The sequence below is a fragment of the Gavialis gangeticus genome, unplaced genomic scaffold (genome assembly GCF_001723915.1).
Source record: "Gavialis gangeticus isolate Ggan-Ray unplaced genomic scaffold, GavGan_comp1, whole genome shotgun sequence".
Taxonomy (NCBI): Eukaryota; Metazoa; Chordata; order Crocodylia; family Gavialidae; genus Gavialis; species Gavialis gangeticus.
In genome coordinates, this window is record NW_017729031.1 from 31,370,605 (window position 1) to 31,394,059 (window position 23,455).

The 23,455-nt window shown below is 44.4% G+C and overlaps 1 protein-coding gene across 3 annotated transcripts in view; it reads left to right on the forward strand.

The window, feature by feature from the left end:
• The window catches only part of MYLK (myosin light chain kinase), a 286,443-nt gene that overhangs the window by 144,245 nt on the left and 118,743 nt on the right, over positions 1 to 23,455 (forward strand). The window contains exons 1-4 of one of the 3 annotated variants that reach the window (XM_019522573.1): positions 5,134 to 5,304; positions 6,816 to 6,896; positions 7,244 to 8,100; positions 21,534 to 21,650. In XM_019522573.1, the coding sequence (XP_019378118.1) occupies positions 6,853 to 6,896; positions 7,244 to 8,100; positions 21,534 to 21,650 (1,018 nt within the window). In that variant the 5' untranslated portion in view covers positions 5,134 to 5,304; positions 6,816 to 6,852. Of the gene's footprint in view, positions 1 to 5,133; positions 5,305 to 6,462; positions 6,552 to 6,815; positions 6,897 to 7,243; positions 8,101 to 21,533; positions 21,651 to 23,455 lie in introns of those variants that run through there. The other 2 variants (XM_019522574.1, XM_019522572.1) reach the window with 2 other exon arrangements.

A 23,455-nucleotide genomic window follows, 5' to 3' on the forward strand; every position in this document is an offset into this window, starting at 1 on the left:
TATTTGGTAGCTGTGTTGGTCTGAGACAAAAAGACATACATATGTTATCCTTGTCTCTCTGATCTTCCATTCAAAGACAGAGTTAAAAATCTTTAGCCCTTCAGAGTTTCACCACTTTGGATCAAAGTGAATCTACACAGGAATACAGCTCAACCAGGTCATTATGTTCCATCTGTGGCTCCTCCCCAATGCTCTCTTTTTCCTGGTATACATGCTGTAGGGCAGAGGTTCCCAACCTTTTTTATACTCCGGACCGGCAAACTCATTCAAAGAATTTTGGTGGACCAGGTATAGAAACCACCTAATTTACATATTTAAATTTTATTTTTATGTGGCGGGGGAAGGGGTTGCAAGGAACATCATCAATAAAGGAAGAGACAATAGCTAAAAATCATACATACACATCACTAGCTGGGTAATGTTAGCTAGCTAGCTACCAAGGACACAAGGAGGAGACAAGCCAGACGTTAGTAGCTCCGGCAGTCTCTGATACAGAAGTGACTAGCCATAGTCCAGTTTCAAAAGCGACGACATTCTTGTCCAGCCAATCAGCATGGTGTGGGCGTGGCCTGGTCATAGATCTGTTGCTAGCAGTGGTTAAAGCTCATGCCACGACCCGGCAGCCAGCCCTTTGCAGCCTGGTACTGGGCCATGGCCCGGTGGTTGGGAACCTCTGCTGTAGAGGTCTAAACAGATGTTGCCTTTGTCCCAAGAGAAGGCCTTTTGTCCCAGGATCGTACAGACACAGGAGTCCATTGTTCTGCTTTAAGTACCTATGAAGCATACAAGATCTAATGTGCTAACACTTTTCCCCCCAGGACGATGGTGTGTACATCACATATCATGTAAATTAGTTGCAGGTTGTTCCAGGGACAAGGCTGTCAGGCTGCTTGCTCTCACTGGCCACCTACTGGCAGAGAGGCAGCAAATCAGCTTGGAAAGGCTGTGTGTGTAAATGGCTGTGCTGCTCCTTTTTTAATCTAGATTAAAACCCAGGAAAATCAGGACCACCTGAAATGAGATGTCTGTTCATAGCTTTAGTGCAAAGGCAAACAAGGAAACTAGAAACTAGGCCTGAGCTCGTAGTGTCATACCATTGTCTTCAAAATAACAGCCTTAAATATGAGAGCTCAAGAATCACTGCTGCCCCTCAGATGCAAATCCTCTACTCTTTGTGTTCACCTGCACAGTAACAGAGCATTTCCCAAGGGTTTGGCTACAGCAATTCTCTGTCATTCTTGCTTTCTTTCTCACTCTCTCCTCCTTCCTGGCCAGATGCCAGAAGAGGCTGGTTAGTTCTGATATACTAACACAGAATTTTTGAGGGTCTGAATACATTTTAAGGGAGACTCCTTTCCTTGAATCTCACAGAGCAGGGGTGTTCAACCTCCAGTCTACAGGCCAGAGCTGCCCCCTAGAGCTGTGTCATCTAGCCCACAGAGCTCTCTGCAGCTCTGACAATTTGCCAGGGGGGAGCGGGGACACCACTCTCCACTTTCTGGATCCATGGGGAGCCCTGCAGCCCAGATTGCCTGGCCCTGTATGCTGCAAGGTGGCATGGGGCTGTATGGGGGCAGTCTGGGGAGCCAGCGTCCAACCCCCATGTGTGAGGGCTTGATTCAGCCCTCAGAGCAGCCTCATGCCCCTCATGTGGCCTCTAGGATCAAAACATTGAGCAGCAGTGTCCCAGAGCAAAGATGACCATGAAGAGCAACTGGCAAGTGCCAAATTGGATCCAGTGGCAAATTTTGTTTATCAAATATGGCTATGGGTGGGAGGTGTGTTGCTTTAGCTCTATGCACAATGCAGTGGATGAACCCGGCTCACTGCTGTTATCAAGCAGGGTTCGGATTATACTCCGACTCTTGGGGGGGCCTGCGGTGATGGCAACCGGAAGGAGCTGCTGCTGCCTGGGCAGCTTAGAAAGGGTCAGGGTGGGCCAAGGGCTCTTGTCTCTTATTGGGGGGGCTCTTATCTCTTATGGGGGGCTCTCGTCTCTTATGCAGGGGCTCAGCACCTCTAACTCTCCCCATATTTCAAACCCTGTTATCAAGTAATATGCTTCTAAGGAAGGAGAGCAAAAACCTTCACTCTCCACTCCCCCTTGCCCACTCTTCCATGCCCTGTGTTGCCAAACCTGTAGAAAAAACATGATTTTGGCCAGACCCTGAGCTAGGATACATCCGTGCAGCTACTTTGTTACCAGCAGTGCCCCTCAACTGAAGAGTCAGCCTAAAAGCAAGTCACTTTCCTTAGAGCTCAGTTGTGTATCATCTGGACTTTATCCGCTTATAACTGCTTCTGAGCGAAGAGTTGAAAAGCACCACTTTGAAGCTTCACAATGAGCTTTGCAGAAGCACCAGACCTCTAGCCAGAGGTCAATGTGTTCACCCTTTCTGCTTCATTTTTTGGAAAAGATCATTCACTCCACAGTCTTTGCACCACACGCCGCAGCCCAGCAGCAATTCTCAGTCTGCCCCTGACCATGAAGAACTGCGCCTCTCCTCCTCTTTCTGCAGGGCTTTTCCTAAGGACAAACAGACAAGCAATTACATCTGAGATTCAGTGAAAATATTTGAATAGATCCTGCCAAGAAATTAGCATTTTAAGTTATTTTGAACATAAAAGCCATTCCAAGGAAAGCTGATTCCACTATAGGGCAGGTGGCTATTTTTAAAACTGCTGCAGGCCTTGCAGCTGGGGTTTTGTTTGTTTTGTTTTGTTTTGTTTTGTTTTTTTGATTCTTTGACATTTAAAGATAAGTCTTGTACAAGAGTGTTATGCAAAGCCAGGCTCCAAATTCCAGCACTTCCAAAACTGTTCTCAACAGGACGGGTGCTGAACACAACTACCGTTAGGGCCCTCTGCATCATTCCAGCACTTGGAAGGGCCAGGATAACTCTGCTGTAGCTTGTTTAGCCCAGAAGTTCCCACTCAGGGAATTATTGGGGGTGGGGGGATTGTTTGTTTTGGTTTTTTTAAGTATTTTTAAATTTCTCCAATTCAGCAAGAAATTACAGCTATACCACTACCAACCTGGGTTTGATTCATTCTAGCATCCTGTTCTTGAATGGCTTATTATGCTTGTACCAATCCTCTGAGCAAGGTATCCAGTGTCTCCTAAATACAGCAAAAACTGTATTAGTTCTAAGTAATTATAGTACTTTATTCCTGTGAAAATCTCAGTGCACTTTGAAAAGGTAGATTGTTTGGATATTTAGATGGTGAAGATAAAAGTGAAAAGAGTGAAATCTTGGCCCCACACTGAAATCAATGGCAGAATTCACCCTCCTTTCACTAAGGACAGGAATATGAACCAAGGGACTTCAGGTGACTTGCCAAGGAAACCACAAAGCAGTGGCAGAGTCGAGTTGCAAACCCAGTAGCTCTGATTCCCAGCCATTTGCCTCAAGCACGAGGCATGTATTGATCTAGGTGCTTATGTGGCCCTCTGTCCCCACAATATCTGCCTGCTTCCCAAGTATTTTAAAATAGAAAGAATAACAAACCCTCTCTTCTTCTCCTTTCCCAGACTTCAAGAGAAACAGCATAGCTAGTTATGGGGCATTTTCTGTTGCCTGCTTTGTGTTCTTTTGCATGTGTGAAGAACCTGAGAGAGGGCCACGTTACAGATACCAGTTCTGCATTTGGTCAAATAAAGTTGGGTCCTTATTTCCAGTGGCAGTGCCGTGACATTCAAGGTCGTGCTGCTCTGAGCGTTCTGCCTGCCTTGCTTTAGCCCAGCGGTCTCCAAACTTTTTTGATCACGCACTCCTATCAGTAAAAAATTTTTGAGCATGCACCCCCAATATATATATATTTATTTATTTATAAATTATATACATGTACTACTCAGTGTAACACTGTACAAAGTTTGGAGACCACTGTACTACTGTACCTCCGTGTTGTGGAACTCCCACTCTTCCCTCAGGATACCTCACGTACTGTACGTGACACGTGACCGTCTGACATACGGACCGAGTGAGGGCGCCGGTGTCAATCCATATATTAAATATTAGTAAAACTTAATTTCTTTCTTATTTTTTTAGATAAAAAATAAATATAAATAGAAGCTCTAATATTTTCTTCCTGCACTCCAATGGATTGTCTTGCACACCCCCTGGGTGCGCAGACCCCACTTTGGAGACCACTGCTCTAGCCTATCCCAGCAGTGGCTAGCTTTATTGATCTGTTCAAACATACTGGTTGCAGGCAGGTGAAACTGTAAACAGAGAGGCTTGATGATGGGTCCTCTTATACCTGATGTCAGCAGACATTTACTCTCTGTGGGTGCCCTCTATGAATTGCTGATACTCTCAGCCTGCTGATACTTTGGCTTCTTCTGTCTTTCCTACTCTTGCAATGGCCTTAAAGAGAATTTAGGTTTCTTAGAGGAGAGAATTGATCCATGTGGGATTCTGCAGTGGGCAATAAGAATGATTGCCCACTGCAGTCTCTAGCACTGGTTGCTCAGGCAGTACCTACTGTGTTTTCTTGTGTACAGCACACTCTTGAATAAGATCTGCCCTTTGTTTTTGAAAGGCAGAATTAAGGGGGAAAGATTGTTCCTTGATCGACATTAGTAAGTAGCAGTAAAACATTAGTAAGTAGCAATAAGTGAATATCAGCTTTTGCAGTACACAAGGAGAAAGAAAGTATCCACAGCCAGCAACTAGGGAGCACCACTTGCAGCACCACAGCAGTATTTTTGCTTCCCCCAGCAGAAGCCAAAACTACTATTAACATATTTCCTTGCTTATAATGCAAAACCCACTTTCCCGCAGCTAAATGTTGGGAAAAGATATGTATTGTACATAAGAAAATAGGGTATTTCAGAGTGCTTCTACTTGTCCCCAAAACTTCTTAGAGGTGGGAAAGTGTGGGGTACTGCAAAAAGGTCTATTGAGATGCATGTAGAAGTACATCCCTTAACTGTGGATATCAAGAATTTCTTATCTACATGTGCAAGAAGTACTGCCTCAATACCATGGGAGGAAACTGGGACACTGAGAGTTAACTTATGGCCTTGGAAACTGTTGCTTGTTTATGTGTTTTCTTACTTACCTCCTACCTACAGGAAAGCTGGACCCTGCGGGAAGTAGTTTGCCAGGTCTCTCACAGCTAGTTATGGTTGGTTTAAAGGCCCATTGGTGCACCAGCAGCAGTAGGTTGCCTCATAATAGTCTGTGTTAGGGCCACTCTTTTCTATTGAGGAGGATGTGGGTAAGAGTCTCAGGAGATGGCTTGGATTGCCTTCCACGGTGACTTCTTGTATACACGGGCTGATTTCCGGGATAGAGGATGGTGAGTCTGTTGCGCTGTCTTTTGGCATGTTGTTCTTGGTGGGCTACAATACCCACTTTGGGGGAATCTTCTCAGTGAAGTAATTCTTGCAAGTGGAAGGTGTTGTGTTAGGAGGTTGAGTTCTCCATCCTGGGCATTAAACATTGCATCATCTTATCTTTCTGATCCACTTAAGAAAGCAAAGGCAAAATTAGTATAAAAAGCTGCTGCTGATAAGAATGCCAATTGCATTATAAACGTGTAGCTTAGTGCTAGATCCCACTCAGTATATCCCTGCTGTAAGTTGCCGAAGCTTGGGCCTCAGTGGGGAATACTCTAATGCAGTGCTCAGGAGAGTTCAGATGAACTGATGAACTGGACCCGTCAAGAAAAAGAATATAGTACTGTTTAAGAGCTAGCTAGACAAACTTTCTGCTGAACCTGTACCGAGAGCACCTGTGTTTAAAACTTCAGTGTAGAAGGGACCAAAAGGTGTTCTTTCCCAGTAAGAGCCTCTTGAAACAGAAACAAAGCTGGAAAAAAGCCCTTGATGTTCACACGCTCCTATTTGTACATCTGATGTCTTGAGAACGTTTCCAGTAATATAAATCATATTTGTTTAAAAAAAAATTATCCAGGAATTTCCAGTCCATTTGTGCGCTTTTGCCTAGACTGCAACACACCAAAAAATCCACCCATTAATAAAAGATCTCCCTTGTCAGTGGAAAAGGGTCAATCTCTTTTTTTCTTTTAAATATAGAACTCCATGGGGTGCAGTAGCAGCATGTATGCTGTTGTCTAGGGAAATGAAATTAAGCTTTTGGCAACCCTAAGTGAAAAGGAGATGAGGCATTTACAGTGGGGGAGGGTGCTGGGGGAGGAAAGGCACTCTAATGACTTCTTTAATGGGAGTCCTTCCCAAAAGCATCCATGGCATTCCTCTGCAAAAGGAAGAATAAGTGCTCAGCACCATATATGGTGACACTTTTATGTTTTTTAATATAAACACGTACAGGCTGGAGCACTCCATGTGGCCTCGGTTGCACTGATTGGTTGGTTTGGACAGGGGAATGAGACCCTGCTTTTAATATCTTAGTATTAGGAAAGTAAAAAGCTTGGACTTGAATAAATAAACACTAGGGCAGAGTTGGAAAGATTTTAAACATTGCAAAATAGCCCCTTCCTCTGACTGGCTTTTCCAGCCTTTGTATTTGTGTTTCTTTAGCATGTTTGTTTGGGTCTGTTTGGGACCGTTTCATCCCTCAAGTGTACTGTGATTTTTGTTAAGGGGGTGCCTGGGTGGTGTGTGGGCTTCACAATGCAAGCAGAGCAGCTGTTTAAGAGACAGTTCCTTCAAACATAAGAGAGAACCTACCCAGCCTCACCGTCCGTCTGAATGCTGGTTCAGAAAATGAGAGGGACCCCCTGGGTTTGATCTAGTTAGTGCAACACAAAGTAATTTAGCTCAGGCATGTTAGAGTCTGGGAACAGGAACCATTTTCTTCTGTTCTGATTTCACTTAAACTTTTCAGAAACCAAGTTGGAGAATGCAGCTGCCAGGTGTCTCTGATGCTGAGAGAAAGTTCAGTTTCCAAAGGAGAAATGCACAGAGAGTGAGTACAGTTCCCAGGGACTTGCATGGGTGGGTTCTATTTTTTGCTCTGCTAATTCTCTGCCCTTCCAGACCCAAGCTGGCTGTGGTTCAACCTAATCCCCAAATGTGACCCAACAAATTGTTTTCATCATTGTATCAAGGCAGAGTTCGAGGAGATCTTTTTTGTTTGTGCCCTTATATGGTTCCTGAAGTCATCACTGATGCAATAAACTAATGGAGTGTGTTCCTCTAATCAACCTTCCCTTCTCTAAACACATTTTGTCCCTGCTCCCAGCTTGTTCCCTGACATTTTAAAGCAGACCCTTTCCTTGCTGTCTCTCTCTTTTTCTCTTTTGCTGAACTTAGTGGGAGGGAGCCAGCTAGCTCTGGAGAGCGAAGGGATGGTGGTGACCGTGGTGCACTAACGTTTGGGAAAGCCAGCTGCCTTGAAAGGAGCAGTGGGGAAACCAGAGCAGCTGAGGAAGAGTGGGAAGACGTGCGAGGGGTGCTAAAAAGACGAGTGGAAACCCGGGAGCACACAGAGGAGAACCTGAGGCAGCAGGAAGCAGAGCAACTTGATTTCCGTGACATTCTGGGAAAGAAAGTCAGCACCAAAAGTTTTTCCGAGGAGGATCTGAAAGAAATCCCAGCCGAACAAATGGACTTCCGTGCGAACCTGCAGCGGCAGGTCAAACCCAAGACCTTGTCAGAGGAGGAAAGGAAAGTTCACAGTCCTCAGCAGGTGGACTTTCGTGCAGTGCTTGCCAAGAAGGGCACCCCCAAAGCCCCTGTGCCGGAGAAAGCATCAGCCCCCAAACCAGCCACCCCAGATTTCAGATCTGTACTCGCCTCCAAGAAGAAGCCACCGGCTGAGAATGGCAGCACCGACATCCAAGCCCAGAATGCCCGCACCAATTCTGAGGTGCCAGACGCCATCACCGAGGCTGAAACCCAGCCTAGTAAACCAGTAGTCAAAGAAGAGGAGAATGACAGGAACTGTGAGCATGGGTGCTCAGTGGTAGATGGTGGGATAATTGAGCCAGAGGTTGAGAGTAAAGGAATAGCTCCATCATTTACGGAGAAGCTGCAGGATACTCATGTAATAGAAGGTGAAAAATTAATGTTACAATGTCGGATTTCGTCTGACCCTGCTGCATCTGTCACCTGGACATTGGATGACAAAGCCATCAAACCCTCAAAGTTCATTGTCATCTCTCAAGAAGGTAAATTAAATGACCTAGATGGCACACCATTGCATGCATACTCTTTATGAATACTGTTTAGTTATTAAAAGTAATGCACTACCTTATTTGAGTGCTATGGCTGTAATGGACTCCAGATACACTGGCCTTGTTATTTCAGGGTAGTGTACAAGGAACTGGATTATTTGACATGTTTCCTGCAGATTTCCCTTTAACAGTCTGCAGATGTAGTTTTTGTGAAGTCAAACATCTTGCATTCTCAAATACTGTTTGAATGTTACCAGTGTTTAAGGAGCCAGTACACAGTGTTTGTTTAAACTGAACTTTAAAGATTGATAACTTTGAAAAACAGAATAACACCATTGCTGGTTTATAACATCAAATTTAATTCTTTATGTATGTTTAATAATTCAAGATGGGTTTAATTGAGTTAAGAAGCATGGAAGGAAGGGAGGGATTGTTTTGTAAAATGTTTCAGCTACATGCTGTAAAAGTAGCTAAGATCAGAGCTGAGAGACTTAATTCCCTGTGTATATTTAATTCAGATGTGTGTAATGATATTCTCTTTTAAATGATCCCATTACCTTACAAGATGCTGCAACATTCCAGGACACTAGCTCAAAACTTTGTGGATTATGAATTTATGTCATAGACCTGCAAATGGATCAGAATTTGGCAAAAGCCCTTAAAAGAGAGCACTTCGTGTTTCCAAGTTAACAGGTATTCTACATGATATAAAGCAGGTCATTTTAGGCTGGTTTTGCAGAGGAGAAAAGCAGGAGTATATTAGTATCACCAAATGAGCTTCCTATTGTCAGTCAATTTTGGGAAGAACCACGGACCAGAAATAGACCTGATCCTGCAGAACCCAGAGCACAGAGGTGATTGTGGCCATAACTTAGTTTGCCACAATGCCTACTCCCTTAGCTAGGTATCACTTCCCAGGAAAGCACAAGCGGTTTTAGTGAAACAATGAGAACCACAACTTTCATACAAGGGGTCCCTTCTTCTTACAGTACAGGGATTTGAACACTAAATCAACCTCAGGGCTCTCTTATTTTAAGATGAGAAGATGCAGCAGGTACACAGCTTCTTGTATGTCCCTGAAGTGGCTTGAGAGCTTTTCCAGTTATCTGCCTTGCTTTGTCATGGGGCATGTCCTGCCTTAGTTTAGAATAGGGATGGTGTTGAATGGAGGAGAGGTGGCTGGAAGGAGGGGAAGGACCCCTTGAAAGAAGGACTGAGTTGCTGGGTGTGGGGAGATGGAGGGTGAAACCACATGACCTTCACTCTGAGCCAAACCCGTGAGCTTTTTTAGACTAGTATCTTGCTGAGACAGGTTCACACCTTGTCCTTATTGAGGTAAATCAGAGTGCAGGAATATGACCCACGCGAAAGCTTCCTCTCCCCGTCCTCTTCCTCACCCTGGAATTACAGCAAGCAACTGGGCAGCATAAAACTCTGTACCAAACTGAGATTCATTTTTCTAAGCCGTGGCAAAGACCTCAGCATTTCTGCAGCCCCAGGCTGCCCTCTTGCCTGATGGCAGCTGAGTGTTAAGAAATATAAATGTTAGAAAGGAACATAGGGGTTGTGACAGGATTTTTTTTTGAGGGCTGGAAGCCATACAGTCAGAGCAGAGTCTGTGTCCTGTCATTTAGCTGTACAACATGCTAAAGCTTCCCAGCACGTTTGGGGCTGGTGTGATGCCATCAGATTGTGTGGCCCTCACACTTGGCTGATGTCCTGCATGACATCCCAAAGCAGCCAGTTCTTCTCACTAGGCTGAAAACAAAAGCTCATCACCGGATGCAAAGTTTGCTGCTCAAAGATGACCAACATGTAAGAACTCAGCACACTGCCCTTAGCATCCAGTTGTGTGGCTGCTGTTGTTTCTTTATCATGATTAACTCATCGACATGGTCCTTTCTCTTAGAAGCAAATAATAAATTATGAAGTCAATCCTTAAACCTTCTCCTTGAATGGAAATAAACTCTAGTAAGGTTACAATTATTTACTGTACCCTATTAGCTTACCCTTTCGTAAGTTGAGAGGAGAGCAATGAATAGCGATCCAACCAATATCTGCTTGCTTGGGAATTTGGTGAGCCAGCTCATGCCATGATGTGATGCTTCATTGCCTGCTGTGAATTAATTAAGTAGAATTGTGTGACTCTTCACTGCAAGAAAGTGCCAGTTTTCTTGGTGATTTATTTTCTCCTTTCCATAAATATGGGTATGTCAAGATTTGAGGAAAGGTCAACAGCAAGGAAGAAGAAATAGTTCTTATAATAAGGCAGGTGCAGGGAATAAGGAGCTATAGGGTGAAACAGAGAAAAGCCAAGCTTAGCTTAAACAATGAGAAAGACTGCCTGAGGGTAAAAGCGGCCGTAGTAGCCACTCTATATCATGTGATGCTTTAAATCTCAATTTGATGCAACAACGGTAAGTATACTCAAGCAGTGAGGCTGGTGGGTAGGGATCTAGTCTGGGCTAGGGAGGCCAGGCTTCTGTTACCAGGCCAGGCTTTTCTTCCCGATGTTTCCTGTCAGTTGTTTAGGACAAGTACTGCTTCTTTCTGTATATAGCAATGCCCTGATGTCCTTTGCATGGTCTCTGTGATTTGCCATAGTGTCAACAGAGAAGATTGTTGCACCGAATCACAGACTAGCTGACTCTTTTCCATCTGTAATGACTAATGAACCTGCACATTGCCCACAAGCCTTCTGTTCCACAAGAAGCTTTCTGCCTAAGCAAAGTCTGTACTGAGGCTTTTGCACCTGTAGAAAAATGCAGTTGAATATGATGAAAGTGCCAGGGCAGAAAACAGGACACCTGCCACTTTGTCACTTGACCTTCCCATTGGCATTTTATGTGTCTGCTTGTTTGTAGCTGTATTTTCCAGCAGACAAGAAAGAAGCAAGTGATACTACTAAGCCATTCAACACATAGCTGTTAACCTAATAGAATTTATTTCCATTTGAGGAGATGATTGTGGTTGATAATTCATGATATGTTTTTGCAAAATCCATACTGTGCCGGGTGCCATTCAAATACAAAAGGATGCCAGGTCCCATGTGCCCAATGTTTTTACTGTTACTTGAAGTTTGAACTCATTGGGTTGATTTCCCCACTGTGAAAGTAAATTGAGTGGCCTCTTTCTTCTCCCACAGTTTTGTGCAATGCCTAATTACATGCTTAGATCACATTGGAGAGTATAGAAGCTTAAAATACCCAAAACCTCAGAACAGAAAACAGCTGAAGAGTTAATACCTTGTATCACCATGTCAGAGACCCTGATACAATCTCATACCAGCCTGGCACTGGAAGTTAGGGCACCTTTGTTCCTCTAAAACAATCCCTTCAGCCAACCTGGGAGCAGCATGGAGTGGTAATTGCATCCAGTCATCCTCAGCTAAAAAAAGGTTGATGCAGTGGGGGGGACTAAACTAATAGCGAAGGGACAAAGCATCACAAGACACACTGCTCGAAGCAAAGGAAACTCATAGGCATGGCATACACCTACTTAATGAATCAAGCACTGGAATATGCCACTTCCAGAAAGAGGCAGGCCTTTATTTCCTATCTTGCATAGCACACACCTGTCCTCATGGAGGTGGGCTACCAGCCCACACAACCTGCAACTTAAGTGACACATGAACATGGCCTAGCACCACCTATTTGCCCTTTTGGAAACCAAATTAATACAACCCAGTGCTACTGGAAAGCAAACAAGGCTGCAAGACTGATTCAGACCTCCTGCAGACAAATTTATCTTTGGGGTGGTATGGGCATGGCAATCCATTGATTTCAGTAACATGGCCCCCTGTTGTATGCCAGTGATTCATTTATCTGGGTACTGCAGTTAAATACAAAGATATTTAAGGGTGGGCGGGTAGGTAGATAAGTGGGTGGGTGGGTGGATGGATATATCTGTAGAAAGAGAAAATCTTGCACATAATCTGTTATGACACCTAGGTGGTGCCAGGGATCTCAACAACTCTTCTGATTGTACTAACTCATTGGAAGTAACTTTCCCAGCCATGTTTGTTTCTTATTTGTAGGAACCTTTTCTCTGTCAAATACTTCTCTATTACAATGTTTCTTGTTTGAAAAGCTCAGCCCTATTATCCCTCCATGAACCACGTTGTCAGTGGCATCAGGAAGAAGAGATGGGCCTGAGCTGTGAAGCTTTGGGTCGAGATTCAAGCTGCCTTGCACTAGAGGAGCCCAAACCAGAGCACCAGATCCAAATCCATTTCTCATTCTAAGGTCTTCAGCAAGCAAGAGAGAATATTCTACTCAAAAAAAAAAGATCTTTGTTTCTGGGCCTCTTCCCTCAGCCACTACTTAGCCATACGCCAGACTCCAGTGTTTAATCTGAGCTTTCCAAAATGCTACCCCAGGTTGGAGCGTATGTTTAGCTATAAAAAGCCAGAGCTTAGGTCATATAACATTGAGCACCTTATCACAATCACTACACATCCTGGAGCAGTGTCTTTTTCTTTCACCTTCTTATCCCAGCCATCAACAGTGTGACTTATTCTTCCTCAACTCATGCACATTCATGCTTGCTGCCATGCTGTTAAAGTGATGTTATCATCAAACCACAAGACTCATTTTATAGGGGGGGCTTTTGTTGTGTGAAGTGTGGTGTTCACAAGAGAACATCTTTCTCTGGCTCACAAATTTAACTGCTTGCTACTGCATATGGTGGACGTTTCTGCTCATTCTGTTTTTATAATGATGGCAGTTCTTTCAGAGCCTTTCTAAAGGTCCATTTGTTTCAGTGCTTGCAGTCGGCCCCATTACTTTTTCATCTCTTGTAACTTAAAATAAATGAGACAGATGAGATAAGCAAGTATGTTCAGGAAAGGGAAATAGGGTTTCAGTTACTCAGGTTAGTCATATTTACTTCTGCATGGATAGTTAACTTTCATCTGTATTGCACTTGAAAAGGTGAGGGCACTTCTTTCTTTGTGAGTGATACCAAAGAAATGAATTAAGAAGGATTTAGAAGACAGAAAAAGGATTGCTCACTTGATTCGTGTCAGACAGGGCAGTATGGAACAAAAGTACTTAACTTTTGAGCTAGTAGAGCCACGGATGGTAATTTTGTTGAGTGTTTGTACAGAAACTATCCCAGTGGGTCCCTGGTTCCATGACTGAAGGGATGGGCACATAGTCCATTTACCACGGGGTTAAAGGGTATGAGACTTTATAGCACTTCAGCTGTTGCATTGTACCTGATTGTATGCATGGTTTTATCCTGAAGTAAGTGGAAGCTGCTTTTTGGGGCTTCATCCATGACTGGGTTACATGGATACTAGATGCCATAAAAATAATAAATATCAATAGTCGGGAACAGGAACAAATAGAGGAGTGAAATGGGTCAAAGTCAGAACTGTAAAACTTGCCTGCAGTGGTTAAATTATGATGTAGTATAGTGCACACACAGGCGAGGTGAGTGCCATGGAGTCAGTCCACAGCCTGGACTGGATTCAGGGTCCTCTACCACGTCTGCCTGGTCTAGTGTGCCAGGATCGGGACCGGCACCTCCCTGTGGGCATAAACGAGAATGCAGGGCCATGGTCCATGGGGCTCCCCACAGACCCAAATGAGGCATGCAGGGAGGTTTGGGGCCCAATCCCGACATGCAGGGCTGGGCAAAAGCAGCATGGGGCACCCGAGCCCAGTCCTAGCCTGCGAAGAGCTCCATGGCCCAGATGACATGGTGCTAGGGGCAGAATCTGGCCCTGCTGTGATACACTCTGCCATTTTGACTAAATGTGTGCTCCTGCACTATAATATCTACAGCATGGGCATGAAGGATTATCATTTCTGCCTGGACCTGTGTAAACACTGCAGTTTGGTATTCAACAAGCAAACATAGAGTTTTACAGCAGAATTCCCATTGATTTGAGCAGAACATGACTCCTTCACTGCTTATGTTATTTTTCCTTCCCTTGATGTCTGGGCAGCATAAACCATTGCTAATCTTATTAGCAGTAATGCCTTTAACAACTTTCTTGTGACTCAAGGTAACTCCTAAGTCTTCCTCTCAATCACGCATGTCTGTCTGCCTGCTAAATGAGCTGGCCACAACTTTTCTAATTTAGTCCTTCCTTTGTTAAACAAGTTGATAGGATGACTTTGCACTGTACAACAGAGGAATGTTTATCTGCTCTTTTTTGCACCAAGCAAATAACTGCATGCATATGTATTATTCCAAGTATGGTAACTCCTTTAGATGAGCTATCATAGGTTATAAAATCACCTGAAAAATATGATCTCCTAGACCAGTGGAGCTCAACCTTTTTAGAGGAGCAGGCCAGAATTTGTGCCCAGCTGCACCAGGGGCCACCACTCCTCTACTGTCGGTGGGGAGGGATAGCAGGGAGAGGAAAGTGGCTGCCGTATAAGAGGGAGGGGAGGGAGAGAGGAATCGTGCTGCGGAGGATTTCAGCTGTGTGATGCAGGGCAGGGGAGGATACACACAAGGTCAAGCTTCTTGCTACTGATCCCCCATGCCGTGGGCTGGACCCAGTGGCTCCATGGCCCAACCCAGCCTGCAGGCAGCACATTACTGACCTATGTCATAAACTATTATGCTCAAGCAACCCACAGCTGTATTCGGGAGAAAAAAGGTACCTTTGCTGGTTCTGCACAGCATAAAAAAAGTTTGGTAAAAAAGGAGCAGCAGAACCTCAAGGGGTCCATAGTGCACATCTTTGTTCAGCCCTCTGAAAGGCCCATCTTTGTCTTGGTAGGCATGTATGAAAGAACATGTGTGGTGTCTGTTTTTTTCATTGACTCCTTGTATGACCCTGGGTAGGTCAAGACTTCTCTGTGCTTGCATGCAGAGAGCCCTGCTCTTCCTTACTACTCCTCTGTTCGCTCATGCCAGGATCTCCTTAGTCCTGGCTTGTCCAACATCACTGATGAAAATGTCTGGTGTATAGTATCAGACCTAGTCCTGCTGCCTTCAAACCACACTTGAAACAGCCCTCTTACTGATGGTTCCCTATTGGGAATTACTTCTGTATGCAAGATGTCATATAGCCAGCTTGGATTCCATTTCACATGTCCTTTCTTGATATTGTGTAATGCTACTTTTTAATTTGAATGCTCTGTGGTAATAAATCAAATACCTTGTTAAATGCTATGCATATTAGACTCATTGGGGAGGAAGGGACCTCAAGGGTTGTCTGGTCCAACTTCCTGTACAAATGTAGGAGTGCTATTTCTAAGCTTTCGCTGCCAAATGCTTATTTGGCCTTATCTTGAAAGGCTCTGGTGAAGGGAATGTTACCACTTCCCTTTCATCTACACCTTTACTGTTATCAGTCAAGCGTATCGTCTTGTAAAGAATCAAATCAGGATCGGACCTGTTTTCCATAAGTTAGTTATTTTCCTCTTTTCGTATTCTTTATCTTAGTAGTGCTCAACTGTTTTAGACTCAAGGCTCCCCTCCTTAGACTCAAGACACCCCTTGGAAAAGGCCAGCTCTTAGCTTTCACTCATTTTCTGGGTGCTATGGATTCCTATTTGAAATCTCTGGGTTTATCTTGTGAATCATGTCTACACACCGAGCAGGGCTAACAATATGCAGCATTCTTGAAAGGATCTCAAGGCATCCCAGGATGCTGAGGCACCCTGGTTGAGAGTCACTGCTTTATGCATTGAATCCTATATTAGCTTTTCCTTTGCTTTCTCAGGATTGATATCGCTGTGTCTGTCCAAGGTTGTTATGCTCACCTCTTCTGAATATAGAAACAACTTCTACACTCCTGGAATTTCTCTGCCAGTCTAAGATCCATTAAAAATTAACATCGGTAATCCAGAGGTCTCCTCAGCCAACTCTTTTAGGCTTTCTGACTATGGAATATGTATGTCAACTGACTTAAAAATATGCATCACAGGTACTGCACTGGCAAGTACTTCGTCGTCTTCATGAGGACAGGGGGTCAGGGGCTCTGCTAACTAACAGCTAGGACAGAGAATTAGACACAGCTGCTGTTTCTTGCATTGTATATTTGCTTTGTGCTCTGGAGGTCGCTGGCTGTAAATCTTCATGGAAGGAATGCAGCAGCCAGAGATATTTTGTCAACTCCAGCTATTTTGGTTAAACTAGAACATAATGGAATAGCCTAAAATCTGAGGAAAAGTTTTTTGTGTTAAAACCTGAGCCTCCTGCAAAAACTGTTCCTTTCTCCTTAGCTGCAGAGATTCTCTACACCTCTGCCACAGTGCCACTTCACATATCCCATTCCTGTAAATGTATAGCCGAAGTATTTGTATTGCCCTTGATGGCAACACATTCTCATCTATAGGGATGTGAGCTTCCAGGTGCATTGGCAGTTGCCCGATTGCTCAAAATGGACCACAGGACAACGTTCATTGTGAATTACGTGTTCCTCTGGAATTCATGAAGTGCCAGGATTCAAAATACTCATCTGAAGTTGCCAGGCTACGAGACTACAACTCCGAGACTATGAGAAAAGGATCTCTTTTCAGGAGGTCAGGGAGGGCTTCTGCAGAGGAAATACCAAATACTTCATTAGAAGACATTTGGCCTTCCAGCCCAGGGAACTGAGTATAGCCCTAGATCACAGAACATGGGCCTTTCAGGAAGTTTCTTTTTCCTGTTAAATCCCATCAGATATTATTTGTAATTGAATGCATTTAAATAGGCACTGTTACACTCTCTAAGGAATGACAGCAAAGACCAAGATTTACATGTTTAATAAGAAAATGATTTCCAAGAGGATATTTAAAGTAGTTAGTGGATAAGTAGTATATAGAAAGATTGGGCGGTCTAGTGCAGGGCTTTTCAAGCTGAGATGCATATGCACCCAGGGGTATGTGGTGCTTTGCCAAAGGGTATGTGCCTAAATTTTAATAATGATGGAGGAGCTTCTGATTAGTCATCACATGGTAAGTAATGGCATTGCTGCACTTTGACAACAGCGTTGACACTTTTCCTAGGGAATGAACATGTAGAGCCATGATGGGTGCAGGAGGTACAAGCAGCAACATTTTGCATGTACATAGCCAAAAGTTGGAAAACCACTGGTATAGTGGACAGAGCTCTGGAACGGCCAGCCAGAAGCCTGGATTCTGTTTCCAGCTATGCCACTGGCTTTCTCTGACTCTGAGCACTTCTCCTTATCTCCGCCTGCCTCTGTTTTCCCTCCCCCACCCTGTATATCTGCGGTATCTGTTTAGCTCACAAGTTCTTTGGGGCAAGGACTCGCTCACTGGGCATATACAGTGACTGGCACAATAGGACTCCCCATCTCAGTTGAGGTCTATGGACAACTGAGGAGCAAGAAGCCCTCACTTCTGTGGGGTAGGTCCTTGCAATGAGTAACACCTTACTTCATGAGTAATCCTGTTGATTCCTTTTGGACTACAGAGGTAGTGATGTTGTAACAGGCCAAGTAAGGCAGTCTTCAAAATGAGTGAAGGTGGTAGAATCTGGCCCTACATTATCCTGTGACCTTACTTAGCCTGTTTGAGGAGCTGTATAAGTGGCAATAATAGAGTAGTAAGCACAACACATGCTCATTAAATAATGAATTGGAGTCCTCGTTTGCATTTGGTACAGCTAAACAAGCCAATGACATGAGCAAAGCATCAGTAGTGACACATCTGTCAGTTGAATATTGAGTATCCATTGTGCGTCTTCCTTGTTACTACTTGTTAGTACCATGTTTTTGTCAATCCAGCAGTTGTGAGAATGTTGTACTAATCAGTATATTGCTCGGGAAATGAGAGGGGTTAGGTGCATTTATTTTGTTGCAGCCCAGCTACTGGTGTGTTACTCCAGCCACTAGTATACCCAAACGTGAGCTAAAATCTCAGAACTGGTAATGGAAATAATGGATGATTTAACTAAAATGGTGAGCAGGGAAGGAGTGAACAATGGTGATGTTTAAAGCATTAGGCTTTTCGATCTCACCAGGTGTACCTGAATGGAGCAGCTAACATCCTTCAGAGCTGGCAACCTCCAAGTGAATGGCATATCAGTTTAATTCATCCTTTAACTAGACATGGGGTACTCGGCCTCCAGCCCACAGGCCAAATACAGCCGGTGGAGCCATGGTTTCTAGCCTGTAGGGTTCACATGGGTCAGGAAACTTGACAGCAGAGGGGCAATGGCAATACTGCCACCCTCCCCACTGCCAAGTTCCCAAACCCAAAGCTCCCTGTGGGCCAGGTTGGGGTTGGATCATGCCCCCTTCCTCCCTTGACCCCCACGGGCAGGGTGAGGCCAGGCTATGCCCCGTTTCCCTTGCGGGCCAGGCCATACCTCCTTGCCCCTGTGAGCTAGGTCCTGGCCACCCGCTCTGCTCTGTTCAACTGGATTGGGTCCCACTGCAACCACCCTGCATGCCAGATTGGGACCACCAGTTGGATTCAGCCTCCAGACAGACCACTTGGCCTGCTGGCCAGAGAGGTTGAGCCCCACTGAGTAAGTCCTGTGATTCTCAACCCCAGGGTGCCACGAGATCCTTTGAAGGGTGATGCAGGAAGTGTGAGGAGGTAAGCAGGTAAGGGCAGTTGGGGCTCTTCCCACCTGGTTATTCCCCATCCCCACTGCCTGGTCTCTCTGTAAGGAGGTAAGCACCATAATAAATACATTTGGTTTTGAAGTGGAATGCCACTCAATACATAGAAGTTATGGAGCAGTGCCTTTAGTCTAAAAAGGTTGAGAACCACTGCTTTAAACCTTCAAGCATGTTACGTTCAATCAACTCTCTTCAGTTGCTGTGAAATGCAGCTTTTTGCGTTTCCTGGTAGCTCCACAGAGGCTGGATTTTAAAAATACTGTTAACACAAAGCATGCTATGTCATGCGGCAAAGGGCATTCTGTTACTGGAAATCCTGAGGATTTGCTTGGAGCTATTCATTTAATGATGGGGACTTACCTCTTGGCCAGGGCAAGATGTTTCAATGAGCATGTTGAATAAAGATTTTCCGTGAGTATTAGCTTGACTAAAGTTTTAGGGGCATATTTATAGTGCTCTGGACAGCCAGCTGGACTCTGCTCTCATTAGTAAGGTATCTGACAGTGCACACTGTATGCAAGTGTGTCTATTCTTGTAGTGTAAGCTGTAATAATGATGGTTTTCTGCGGTACCACGTTATCTTTTCGCTGCACGTTCGATAGAAGTGTACCCGTGCTTTGACTGAGATCAGCCAGGCTCCCCCATCCAGTTCACGAGCCAGCAGATGTTCCTTTGAATGTAAATGTGAAGGCTATCTGTGCAAGGGCTTTTCCAACATTTCTTCTCTGAAATGTGGCTGCTGATTGTGGCATGTTTTGGGTTCCAGCATGATTCATTACGGTAGGTCACGTGAGGGAAACCACACACTTCTTTCCTTCCTGTGAAGCCTATTACATGTTCCAAAGAGGGTCAGTCCCTCTCTGCAGAAACAATTTTTCACTGGATTCCTCCAGGGGGGAAAGTAATGTTCCATATGCAGCTGAAAGACCAAGAAAAATGGTCTTTCTCTCCTTGTGGAACAAAGCAATTTAGTGAAGTGCTGTTTTGTTAGTATTTTTTTTCTATGTTGCCTCCCCTCATATTATCCATTCCCCAAGAATTCAGTATCAGCATTGAAGCCTGGTCTCTGTTTCCCTAGGAGAAGCCTACAAATGGCCCTGGTCTTCCTCTGGCGCAGCTCGAGGCGGTTCCTTTTGAAGGAACGTTGGGGCCGGTTTCATCCATGACCGTTTTATCTCCCAGGTGGAAGGGGTGGGGAGCACAGGGAAATCAGACCCAGCCTGTAGTTAACTTGGACCCATGCTAGGGCAGAGAGAAAGAGCGAATCCAGAAGAAGGCATAGGCAGAATATAAAAGATGTGAGTGGGATAAACAGAGGGAGAGAGCGGTGTAAAGAACATAGCATGGTTAGGCTGAAGGCCCAGAATTTGAACTGTGCTCTCTTTAGAGACCCTTCCAGTAAGGGAAGGAAGACACAAGCTCCTGTCCCCATATCCTCTGTTTAAGCAGAGTGAAGGGATGGCTGGAGATCTAGCTGGCTATTTGTGTTTGGCTTTTGCTTTGCCATGGGCGTGGATGAGCCAAATCACTCAAAGCGCCAAAGTAGCATAAAGATGATGGGGGATGCGAGGATGCGCCTGATGCTGGACTGAGTGAGCCATTGCTGTGGCCCCAGCTAGTGGGAACAGGCCCTGCCTTGGCTCTCAGAACTGTAGCCCACGCTTAGAAAAAGGAAATCTATCTCCCTTGGGTAAGGTTTCCACGGCCACAGCCAAGCAGGATGAATCCTGCATCCTGTCTCTGCAAACTCATGAAACCCAATCCTTGAACATTTTCCAGAACTAGGACTTGGTGTGCTGCTTTCATACCACTGATTTGGTGGACTGCTTTTGAGAATTAGGTCCTATTAGGAATTTTATGTTCCACTTAAGTGGAATAGAAGAGTCCATATAAGTGGATTTAGGCACCAGTGCAGTTCTTTTCTTCCCAGCTTGAGTCCCTGAAAAACTGTTAATGCAAAAGGTGAGGGAAAGTCCTGTTTAGTGACTCAGTCTTAAGGGTGAGATGATAGTGTGCATAAAAAAAATAGATGTATGAATACATTTTCAGGATTTGAAGAGGGTGGAATAAAACCATGGTTAAGTTGCCTCAGTCCACCGGTGCCTAATAGGTGGAATAGATGATCCTTAGTGTTACGTTTGTTCTGTGAGCCATGTCATCAAACTGAAAGTAGCTGCCTTTTCAAATTACACACGCAGCTAGAGTTAACCATTTTCATCCTTGATGCCAACATGAGCATTAGACATGTGGAACCAAATGAACAGGTTACCCCTGAACATTTTGCAGAGATCCTGTTAGTTCAGTCTCAGATTATGAGCTCTCAGGAAATCTTTGCTGTGTTGGTACAGGACCTAGCACAGTGAGAACCCAGTCTCAGTCAGACACTGCTATAATACAGAAAAGGCTCTGATCTCTACCAGCTGTTTATTTTAGGTGCAGGGGTGCTGCCCTAATTTAAACAGCCTCTCTTAGGTACATTTATTTATTTCCTTTTAACCTTCCTATAGAGGTGTCGTGAACCATCATGAAGTTGAGAGTTGGGCTCCAGGAAATGTTGTTCCTTTCTGTCTTTAGACACAGCAGCAATAAAGAAGTTGTGATCTTCAGTAGGACTCAGTGGGTGCATCTACATGTGCGCCGTAATATGGAGGTGACTGATTAGCTTCACAGTAAAGCATCACCATCTACACAAGTACCAGGCACTGCAACTAGGAGCAGTGTATTCTGGGACAAACTGCTCCATTGTATTCATTGAAAGCATTGTTGCATTCATTGTACATGTAGATCCACCCAGTGTTGCCCATTGCTGTCAACAATGCCATGCTTTCATGGGATTGAAAACAACACCTCTTTGACCTTCCTCTTCTCTCCTTTGTGTTAGAGTCCCTGTGTTCACTCACCATTGAGAAGGCATTGCCCGAAGACGAAGGCCAATACAAATGCATCGCCGAGAATGCAGCTGGAAGAGTTGAATGTGTTTGCAGTGTGTTGGTGGATGGTAAGTCCTTTGCCTAATGGGAAAACTCCTCCATTGCAATGTCTTCCCTCTCCCTCTTTCCATGGCTGTTCTTTCCCAACTTCGTTCCTTGGATAGAAAGCTGTAGAAAATAGCTTCCTGCTTCCCTCACACACTTACATTCTTTCCATGAAAATGGGAACTTAATCTCCACTGTAAGGCGCCTGAGCAGGGAACCAGCATGGAGCTGCATGCTGTGACTGCCTTGTGGTGTCATCCTTTTGTACTGTTGCCCACTGAGTTTCTAAAATGGTTTAGAGCAGTTAGTGTCACTAAATCTACTGAGGATTTCAGTGTCTGAGCTCTTTGCATTCTTTCAGTGTGTGTAAGAAGTATGTATAGGAGATCTGTCTACTGCTCTCCCTCAGATCTATGCAAAGGGTAGTCCTCAGTCTACAGTCATGGCTGGTTCTGTTCAGCATGATCTCTGATAAGTTATCTTTTCTTTGTTTGTTTTTTTCCTAATTCTTTTTGACATCCGCAAATCAGAAGGTGTTTAGAGAAAAGCAGCCCTGAGCAGAAGTAAAAGCACAGTGACGAGACGCTCATTCACAATATAGCAGCCAAGGCATGAATTTTAGTTGTCAACATTCAAGGTGATGATGCTAATGATACTGTTTCACCTGTCAATATTTCCTGCCCTGGTCGAGCAGAATGCTGCAAGGCTGATAAAATACAGGTCACCTTTCAAAATGCAATACATTAATCCACAATAAACTAGTGTATGTATCCAAACTAAACCAGTAGAACAAATGCTAATTATTAACTTAGCCTCAGCTTGGGAGCAGAATAGATTTTTCTTGAATAACACAGTATTTTGCAATGAAAAAAAATAAAATCCAGTGAAATTTGTCTTCCTGTACTTAAAATAGGTAGGAACTTGGATAGCCCCAAAAGTTGATTCAAGTAATAATGACCAATGTAGACAAATATGCTATTATCTTAATAAATTAAGATTTTATGGAGCCCTTTTAATTAGCATCATGGCTTAATTTTTTTACTACATTATGTCTTTAAACCTTATGAACAAGATTCTGCTAGGTGTATGGTTCATAAGAAAGACTGTCTAGAGAATAAGTTCAGATTCTGGATCAAGCTTCCTATATCTATGTGGTTTAGGTAAGCATAATCCTGCCTTGAGGTGGTGGTGGACCAGCTGAGATCCCTTCCAGCCCTTTTTCCCCCCGTATGATTCCCCTGCAGTTTAATAATAAAGGACTGGATTTCAAAGGGCTCAGCACGCAGTAGTTCCCTAAATCAACCTTTGCATCTCCTCAGTGCCAGGCTTCTCTGTACCTTTTTCCTGCCTGATCTCCCTCCTTATTTCCTTACCACTCATGAAGTTGTATTCTTGCCACTCCCATGGTTTTACTTCCCTGGCTAAATTTCTTGCTGGCAACACACTACCTGGAAGGCTGGGAACAGCCTTAGGACTGCAGTGTCTTGGATCCTGTGAGGTTGTCAGTACATGGCAAAAGACATATTAATTCAAGGCCTGATGACAGGAGAGGCATCACTGCAGCTGTCTAGCACTGCCACCCCTTGTGCTCAGCACTTGCTCCTATAATGTTGGATGTTACAGTGACCATACTCCTGCCTCAAAGCTGGCACTCACTCCCACCTAGGGCTGCCAACTACTGCAGAGCACACTGTAAATTATTGCTGAAAACTAGAGATTTGGGAAAGGGGACACCAGAGCAAAACCCTGCTCTTAGTAATCCCCTGGGGCCATCACTGTCCCCAGAGAACAGACTGGAAACTCTTTAAATTACAGTTCTGATCTGAAA